General features: G+C 44.4%; 1 protein-coding gene across 1 annotated transcript; it reads left to right on the top strand.

Annotated features, from left to right (window-relative positions):
• Positions 1-5,289: 5,289 nt before the first annotated feature.
• Positions 5,290-7,553, top strand: LOC146975777 (E3 SUMO-protein ligase ZBED1-like). The gene is made up of 3 exons (XM_085796654.1): positions 5,290-6,266; positions 6,428-6,899; positions 7,425-7,553. Exons 1-3 carry the CDS (start codon positions 5,290-5,292, stop codon positions 7,551-7,553), a joined length of 1,578 nt encoding a protein of 525 aa, XP_085652780.1.
• Positions 7,554-9,468: the final 1,915 nt, after the last annotated feature.

Genomic DNA, 9,468 nt, shown 5'->3' with positions numbered 1-9,468 from the left:
AAATAAGAAAGTCTCAGAAGATTTCAGTAAACAGCCTCAACCTGGAATCAAGCCTACGAGTCTTCAATTGTTAGCTATCTGTCTACAATACAGCTCACGTGTTATCCAGGACAGTATAAGGTTGATGAGAAGATTTCCCGCCGAGCAGTCTATAGTGACAATGGGTACGCGTACGTGGAAAAATTGAGCTTTGCACTGATGGGTCTGCTTTGGGTCCACCTCGAGTCACGTAGATGTCCACGGAAGCCTGACTCTGTGGGGACCTTACCGCATCTCAATCTCATTTGAGACTGAGACAGGTGTTGCCATTCAGTCCCTCCAGGAATTCGCGATTTTGCGATCGCATCAATTAGCACAAATTCAGCCAATCCCCGCGAATTTTTGCGATCTTGCAATCACCGCAACTTTTCCACAAATTGGACCAATTGTCGGTGCTTTCCGCGAGTTACACAGCAGAGAGTGCGAGTCTGGACGGAGCGGAGGTTGAAAGTGAGTCCACGGAGGAACAGCGTGGCTGGGCTGACGGCAAGAAACTTGATACAACGTGCACAAAGTGATAAGTAAAGGAACACAAACTTGAGTTGAACGTGTTGAGTGTGTGAGTTGTCCTGGTTGACCACCCGAGGCTGTGTCCCCCCCGCAGCACTCGCCGAGGGGGAATCCAGTGTGTGCGCCACTGCAGGGCCGGAGCGGAGCAGCCGGCGGCCAGGTGCCCCTTCCCCCATCATCCTAAGGCCCTGGCCCTGGACTTAAGTAGCCACCCTCCCCTTTTTATTCAAATACTGGACTGTTTTAATGGCATTTTAAAACAGTTCTTTTACCACGATTTTTAAACAGACATTTTAATTAAAAGTAAAACAACTTTCAACTCTATGTAATTTTCCTGTGTCTTTCTTAACAAGTGGAAAATTGCTGGTATAACAGGACCTCACATTATTTTGTGACATTTCAAAATTTTCAATTTTCCTTTAATTTTTAATTATTCAGAACAAAACTGCAACTTTTTTTTTGCAACTTTCGCTGTCTCCCGCAATTTAATCGCAACAAAAGCGCTTAAAACATCGCAACATGCACCGCAAAATCAGGCATTTTAGGCCGCAACAATCACAAAAAAAGCCCGCGAAATCCTGGAGGGACTGGCCATTTGGACAATTAGTGGCCTATGTCAGAGTGCTGGGATGACGGAATGGCGGTTGCCCCCCACAGAAATGGTAACGCTATTGCTTTTTTTGTTCATTTGGAAGTCTCTAGAAATAATTGCATTAAAACCCGTTTGACCCGTTGTTGTTGTTGTTGTTTTTTGGGTGCCCATTGTCATCTGGCCGGGGACTACAGCAGGATATTAGCCATGCTGGCTAAAGCTGCCCTTTTTACTGTATTTAATGCAGTTGATTAATTGGGACTGTCCACGTACAATAAAACAATAAAGTTAAAGTTAGTGATTGGTTCCCCAGTTTTCGCGGAATTGGAAGTAAGGCAAAAATCAATCATGCAATATGCATGGTATTTATGCAATCAATGAAATTGCAGGAATTTGCAAAAAAAAAAAAAAAAGTCCTTTGCAGGGACTGCTTTTTGGACATGGAGAACTTGTCCAAAATCAATCAAAAATGGCTAATTGATGAAGATGTTGTTCTGATTTGGAGAAAGCATCATCTGATCAATTAATGTTTGCCTCAGCAGACTGAGGAAGACAAAGGTTTTACTGGCCATGTTTTCTCAATTGAACCATGTATGTGTTTTCAGACCACAAATACTTTAACAACCATGTTTCCAACAAAGAGAACATTTTCCCAGAACTTTAACATGTGAAGAAATGTCTGTGGTACAAACACGGGATTAAATGCTGTGTGAAATATTGACCATGGAAGGAGCAACATCCTTTTTTATAACTCATGGATATATTTTAGCGTATGATTTACCAGATAAAGACAGAAGAAGAAGAAGAAGAAGACGACAGGAAGAGGGGTGAGTGCACTGGAAGCGGGGGGGGGGGGCTATAAACTAAAGATCACTTTCATCAAAAAAAAACAGGACTTACAACCTCATAAAAGACGAGTCACATTAAATCAAGCTCATCCAGCTCGTCCCCACTCCGAGTCAAACAACTTCTCCATCTGATTTTATTCCCTTCAACCCTCGTTCTTTCTTGTTTGAACATTTCTCACGGGAAAATAAAGCGACTGAAGACTTAAGTCCATCCGCTCTTTCTTTCATAAAAACATTTTTTAACAACAGCTCATATCCTACTGTTTCTTTCAACTCTCCTCCATCCCCCCCCCCCTCTCTCTCATCATTCAGCTCTCTCTGTCATTTTCATCTGTCCGTTCCTTCTCTCCCCCGCTCGCTCTCTTCCTCTTCTTTCTCCAGTGTTTTTTATTAGAGGAGAGGATATGAGTCGGTGGTGATTCCTTGATTGCTCCAGCACATGTGAGTGGTCTATAAATCTATCATCATCATCATCTCTCTCTCTCTCTCTTACTCTTGCTCTCTGGGCACACACACGCACACACAAGAATTTGGACACTCCCCTAGAGGTAACCACATATACCCAAAGGGAGAAATCAAGATGGAGGGTTGTGGTTGAGGGCTCCAACGACAGGAGAGTATGTCCACACACACGCATGCACACACACACACATAGAAAGAGAGAGAGAGACACACACACACACACACACACACCCTAAAGGACTAGACTACAGTAGTGGGCTTTGGAAAGAGTATTGGCTTTCACAATAAAAGCGAAGAGGGCACACCTGTCCATCAAAGCATCCCAAAGGACCCCTGTGTGTGTCTCTGTGTGTGTGTGTGTGTGTGTGTGAGGGACCACAGGTGAGATGAGCAGCACCGCAGCACACACACACACACTCGCTCTCTCTCTCTCACACACACACACACACACACACACACACACACACTTGGATGTGAATGAGGCATTTAGAGTCTGGTAATTTCCACAAGAAGATGAGGTTTGTATCCGCGGATGCTTTGCTGTGATTTATCTGTTAGTGCGACAGTCTGAGAGAAACACAGCTGTTCCCTCGGAAAATAAACTTGTTCTGAAATGACAGCCCAGCCACATTAGAGCCGCACAACGTTTTCAGGAAGTCACAAAAAAGAAAGAAAGAAAAAAAAAACATAAATGTGTTTGAAATTGTACAAGAGATCTGGTAATCGTTTCTGCGGTGACTGATGTGTGTGTCAGCGACTCGGGCGTTAAATAAAAAAAACATTCGGAGGAACTGGCTCGTAAGGAAATATTGTTTGATTAAAAGTTTGTGTTAAACAAGAAGGAGAATAGTTGTAAAAAGTGTTTAAGTTGAACATGTTTACAGGGTGGAAGCTGCATCTTTATAAAGAGTCACTTAAGCATTCACATCAGTGTTTTCACATCGTCCTGACATCAAAACACACAACATTGTCTAAAAAATGTTGCAGTCAATCAGCAGCGTCTCAGAACAAAACTCTTGCTGGTTTCTTCAGTCACCGTGGCAACTCACCTGCACGTTCTAACCATAGGCTGTGTTCGAAATCACCCCCTATCACGGATGTAGTGCACTATATAGTGTGTTCGCCATTTTGTTGTGTTGTTCGAATTCTCCGCGATTAATTTCATCCACTATGTAGTGGATGACAAAACACCCACAATGCACCGCGAAATTGAGTGAACAAGTGATGTACACTACTTTCTACTCCCGTATCCCACAATGCAATGCGGTCGTGTTTTGTTAGAGAAGAAGAGGAAGCTAATTAGCATGTTAGCTACGATTTATTTAGGCAATTTCCCAAAAAAAACTCCTCAGACGTATTTGCCTTCGCTCCGTTTGCCTCGCCCGAGGAGCAGGAGTTGGGCAGCAGCATCCGAACATTAACAGGCAGCATTACAACCATAGACTGTAAAAAGAATGGACGTAGCACCCGTGACGTCACGCATTGGTTTGGGGGAGTCTGTTTTGTGCCGCTACTATGGGGGTTTGAACTGCGCCATGTTGGATTTTACTTGCCATATTTGGAGAGGTGCGGCGGTTAGCCGACCGAGGACCCGCCCACTGGCCTCGAAGCAGCGGTCTCCGCACCTGTCACTCAATGTTTCCGCGCCCTAATTGGCCAGAATTTTAAACCTAATAATAGTAAAACGGTAGAGTTTAAAAAAAATTCACCCCCCTCAGAGTGTGTGCGGGGGTAGAAACTATCGGTTGAGACCAAAAAAATGAAATGTACCAGGCTGTAAATATGTTTTTTTAAGCTGTGAAGTCGGCTATTTTAACATGGGGCTCAATTGGAGTTGCTCCCTTCTGGAGCCAGCCCCCAGCGACAGCCGAGGGGATTGCAGTTTTTTGAACGCGGAAGTGAGCTTCACTTCTCAGACCGACAACTGCCCCCTTGGTTCTAACTATTGCACCATTCAGATATTAAAGGTGAACTCTCCAGGTCTGGTCTCTCCTCCTCTGTGTCTCTAACCCTCCTCTCCTCTATGTGCATTTGTTTTCAACGAAGCCAGTGAGAAATCAATCCATGGAGCGGTGGATAACGTTATTTATCATCTACCATGTTACCACGTGTATATTTGTGTAGTCTTATCTGTCGTAAACAAGAGATTACAGGTTACGGGGTGCGTTACGTTTGTGTGGCGGTGCCGCAGAGACGAGAGCTGGGACACTGGGTCGGAGGCTCTGATCTTACAAGGTTGGTTTTCAGCCAAGAGACGCTAGGTGGAAGGCAGAGAGCCTCCATTCTCCCTGGAACAAGCTACAAGTCCTACAAGGAATAATTCAACATTTTGGCAAATTGGCCCATTGCCATAATCCCTATAGTCATAGCAGTACGTTTGTTACCTTTATTTGTCGGTGCAAGCTGTTTTTAGAATGGCGGAGCAGAGCCGCGAGCTGCTCAGAGCTACGCTATGGAGGCTCATGGGATTTCTTGGTTTCCCTCATCAAACTCATCAAATACACAATCCAACAACTCCAAAACGCTCTGGTGGACAAGTTGTGACCTGCACATTCACCACTAGGGCTGAGCAATTTTATCGATTCTGCGATATAAATCGATATTTTGTTTCCCAATAGAGTATCGATTGTTAAGCCACTAGTATCGATACATAAATCCCTTTCATATCCTCCGTGTTTATCCCCCCGTTCGCTCTGCAGGAAGAGCGATTTGGTCCGCCGGCCGCTAGTGTCGCTGTAGAGCAAGTTACCCGTCTAGATACTCTCTTTGCACAGACGCCGACGTCTACCTCTACCTGTTAGCGGAGTCAGAGCAGAGCGAGCGAGGAGATTCAAGAAAATGGCGGCGAATATAAATCCAGCACCTTCGTGCTTAAAAGCAGACGTGTGGGAGCACTTTGGCTTTAAAACTAAGAAGGAAAGTGACGACTTAGACAAAAGCATCGCGGTTTGCAAGCTGTGTCACACAAACGTGAAATACTCCGGAAACACCACCAACCTACGAGCCCACCTCAAACGTCACCACCCGGACAAGGTAATGTTAACGGAGGACCCCAAGAAGCCGCGGCGTGACCCGAAACAAACCATGCTGAGCATGGATGGCGGTTGTTCACACAAATTTCCCTCTGCTTCACCAAGGTCGCAGAAAATTACCGAGTCCATTGCTTACTTTATTTGTCAGGATTTAAGACCGTATTCGGTGGTGGAAAACGCCGGCTTTCGGCGCATGGTGAACGCGATGGAGCCCCGCTACCCTCTTCCAACCCGCGAACACCTCACCAAGGTTTGCATCCCCAGGTTGTACGCTCAGACCAGGGCACACGTCAAAGCCTCCCTGGCCAGCGCGGAGAGAGTTGCCCTAACGTGCGACGGCTGGACCTCGCGCACAACCGAAGCCTATGTCACCATCACGGCTCACTTTATCAGCGAGGAATGGGAGCTCGTTACATATGTTTTGCAAACCAGGGACATGCCCGAGAGCCACACCGGACACAACCTGGCAGAACACCTGAGAAAGGCCCTCGCCGAGTGGGGAATCGGAGAGAAGGATCCAGTAATTGTCACTGACAATGCGTCAAATATGACAGTAGCAGCTGAGGAGGCAGCATTCACACTTCATGTAAAATGCTATGCTCACACCCTGAATCTGGCTGCACAACGTGCCCTCAAAATCACAGCAGTCGCACGGCTGCTGGGAAGGGTGAGACGCATTGTGAACTTCTTCAGACGGAGCACCACAGCCAACCACATTCTGAAAGAGAAACAAAGGCTTCTACTACTACCAGAGCACAAGCTGATGACGGATGTAGTGACGAGGTTAGTGTGCTGTTACTTTTTAATAGTTTATTTTGTTTTTTTATTAATTTTTTTTTTTGTCATTTAGGCCTATGTGAAGCAGCATTCTGTGCATCCATGCTGTAAAATGTATAGGGCGCTATAGGTTCATAAATAAATGTATTTCTTTTATTTAACAACAGGTGGAATAGTGCTCATGACATGTTAGAAAGATTCCTCGAGCAACAACCGGCCATATGTGCAGCCCTGCTCTCCAGTGAAGTCAGGAAGACCGAGAAGGATCTGTGCACACTGACTGAGTCAGATGTGACAACAGCTGAAGAAGTAGTCAGCGCGTTGAAGCCCATGAAGGAGGCTACACTGTACATGTCCAAGGAGAAGACCCCTACACTCTCCGTTGTCGCACCCCTCCAGGACACACTGATCAACGGACTGAAACCAATCGAAGGTGAATCTGCAGTCATAAAAGAGATGAAGGCTGCCATGGCTGGGGATCTTCAGAGGAGGTACATTGACCTCAAGGCAACTCTCCATGCATGTTCAGCGATGGACCCACGATTCAAAAGTCTTCCCTTCCTGACTGAGAATGAAAGACGGGGCGTTTATGATGGACTGATTGCAGAGGCTGCAAGACTGGGCATGCAGCCATCAGAGGTAAGGCAGTGATGGTACTGCTAGGTTTAACCCTTGGCCTTGTACCCCATCCGCCATCTCCTGGCGTGAGTAAGCATAGGCCTAAATAATACATTTTTCAAAGTTTAAAGGGCAAATCCTACAATGTTAACAGTTTAAAATAGATAAATATTAAATAGTTTAAAAAGCATAAATAGTGTAATATTAACAGGTTTAAAGGCATATTAAATATAGTAATTAAAATATGTATTACAGTAAAAGCTCATGAATTTCATTTCATGTTGACTTATTTAATTTAGTCACTTTGGAGTGTGGATGAAGAGGGGACAGCAAATGCCCATGCTGATGATGAGGGGATGGCATCCAAAGAAGAGGCTGTAGATGAAGGAGAGCAATTCATGGAAGGAGAGAGCAGTCAAGGTCAGTATTATCACTCATTGTTATCCAGTGAAGCGCATTGTGTTGTCTGAACCTCTGTGTAGGAATTATGGAATGTGCTTAACTATAAGTAATGTGTTTTTGTTTTTATTGTTTGTTTATTTGAAGGTCAGCATCCTCCACCCAGGAATCCAAGGCCGTCTTGTCCACTGGCTGCCCTTCTTGGTGAACGATATGGTGGTGGTGCAGCACAACCCAAGACAATTACCCAAGAGGACGAGGCCAAGGAGCAGATGACCCGCTACAAGGAGGCAGATCTCCTGGAAGTGAAAGAAGATCCACTGGTCTGGTGGAAAGAGCACCAGTATGAGTATCCACTCTTGTCACAACTTGCTAAAAGATACCTCTGTGTCCCTGGCACTAGTGTTTCCTCAGAGAGGGTCTTTTCCACCGCCGGGGATATCATCACTGCTCAAAGAAGTGCACTTCTCCCAGAGCACGTTGATCAGATTCTATTCCTGAACAAAAACCTTAAGAGAATGCAGATCACTTAGTCTGCAGTTATGTGTAGAGGAGAGTTTCTGTTTAGTGTTAAGGCCTTAAGCTAAGATGGGTACTATGGACTTGAATTATTGGCTGCCATAGTTTATTTTTCTTTTCTGCTGGCCAGACTGGCTACCTCACATACTTGTAGGCCTACAGGCCTTAAACTACTCGGCTAAGAGACGGGTACATTTTAAGTTAAATGTTTAAATGTTTTTGACTTGAATTATTGGATGTTTTAGAGAAGCCATGGTACTATGTTTACTTACCTGGTGGCTAGACTGGTTACCTCATGTTCAGTTTAAAGCTAAAAAAGCTGTCAAAGAACCTGTTCAGAACAGGCCACTTGCTGCACTTTTTAACTCTCCGTTGTTACTGCACTTTATTTACTTTTCAAAGGCTTGTAATGCAGTTTGCACTGTTTCAATAAATGGAACTCATTTTCTCAACACATCTTTGATTCATTTTGTCTAGCATTTGCAAGCTGTAGACTCTCTGTCCAGTCAGACACATAGTGTAATTGATGTTTTTAGTTTTCAGTTCAATTAATTCAATCCAAGTAAATGGAACACTCAACAAGATGTCACCAAAATCACACTGTACCTTTTAAATCTTTCAGAAAATGATGCAAGTGTATCGAATTATATCGAATCGAATCGAATCATATCGTTGACTGAATATCGTGATATATATCATATCGTGAGCTGAATATCGTATATCGTATCGTATCGTGAGATTAGTGTATCGCTACAGCCCTATTCACCACGCTATGAGATAACAACAGAACGTTACGAGACAGAGTTGTTTTCGAGGGAAATTCATGCAAAACCGTTGATGCGCATTTCCGTTGGGGGCAGTTTTTCAGCAAGCAGTCTCTGCATTTACCCCGAAAACAACTCCGTCTTGTAATGTTCCGTTATTATCTCACAATTCAACATTTATTCTCCAAAAGGCAGATCTTTAAAAATAAACCTGTGCAAGAACTTTTTTGAGTGATTATCTCCACTAACAGATGAAAACACAGCTGCAGTCTTCAGCTAAAAGTCAGCGTTACCTCCTGTAGAAGGAGTGTGGACATTTTTCATCTTTAATTGTGCCGATAAAATATTACAGGACGCACAACAAGTAGTTGTTATATTTCTCCCTCTTCACTTAAATCCATGTGAGTTTTATTAAAGCCTGAACTCATGTTGTTCAGTAGTGACTTCACCTCTCAGCTGGGATCCGTTCGTTCTGACAGTGAGTGTGTGACGATCCGGAGTGAACCTCTCCAAGAAAAGGTGGGTTTCTTTTTTTTAAACTGTTATTTCCGTATCAGGGCTGATCGTCTCTTCACAGAGTTTATAATGGGACGAGTGAACTCTGTTAGAGCCGCTATGAAAAGCTCCAGCCGTCTGATGAAGCTGCTGCCTCCACCTGTGTGTGTCTGTGTGTGTGTTGTGATTGCCTGAGTCCAGTCTAGTGTAAAGCCGCCGCTTCAAACTGCACTTAATCACACACTGCAGCACCGAGTAAATATCTAATCACACGCACCGGGCTGCATGAATGCTGATGCACACGCTAATGTGTTTATCATGCATACACACACACACACACACAGACTCTCAAACTGCACAGTTGTGAATGCATAACACACATACACAATCATACACGTGTCTTTCAGACATGG

Source organism: Trachurus japonicus, chromosome 13 (assembly GCF_045865225.1).
Source record: "Trachurus japonicus isolate A0001 chromosome 13, Traja_1.0".
Lineage (NCBI taxonomy): Eukaryota > Metazoa > Chordata > Actinopteri > Carangiformes > Carangidae > Trachurus > Trachurus japonicus.
Note: the sequence above shows the minus strand (reverse complement) of the source record. Positions and strands in the feature narration are given on the sequence as shown.

Excerpts from the sequence above, each read along its gene's own strand:
- LOC146975777 (XM_085796654.1), top strand. The coding sequence starts at position 5,290 with ATGGCGGCGAATATAAATCCAGCACCTTCGTGCTTAAAAGCAGACGTG. Across the intron at positions 6,267-6,427 it reads ATGACGGATGTAGTGACGAG|GTGGAATAGTGCTCATGACA; the intron begins GTTAGTGTGCTG and ends ATTTAACAACAG. Across the intron at positions 6,900-7,424 it reads TGGGCATGCAGCCATCAGAG|GTCAGCATCCTCCACCCAGG; the intron begins GTAAGGCAGTGA and ends GTTTATTTGAAG.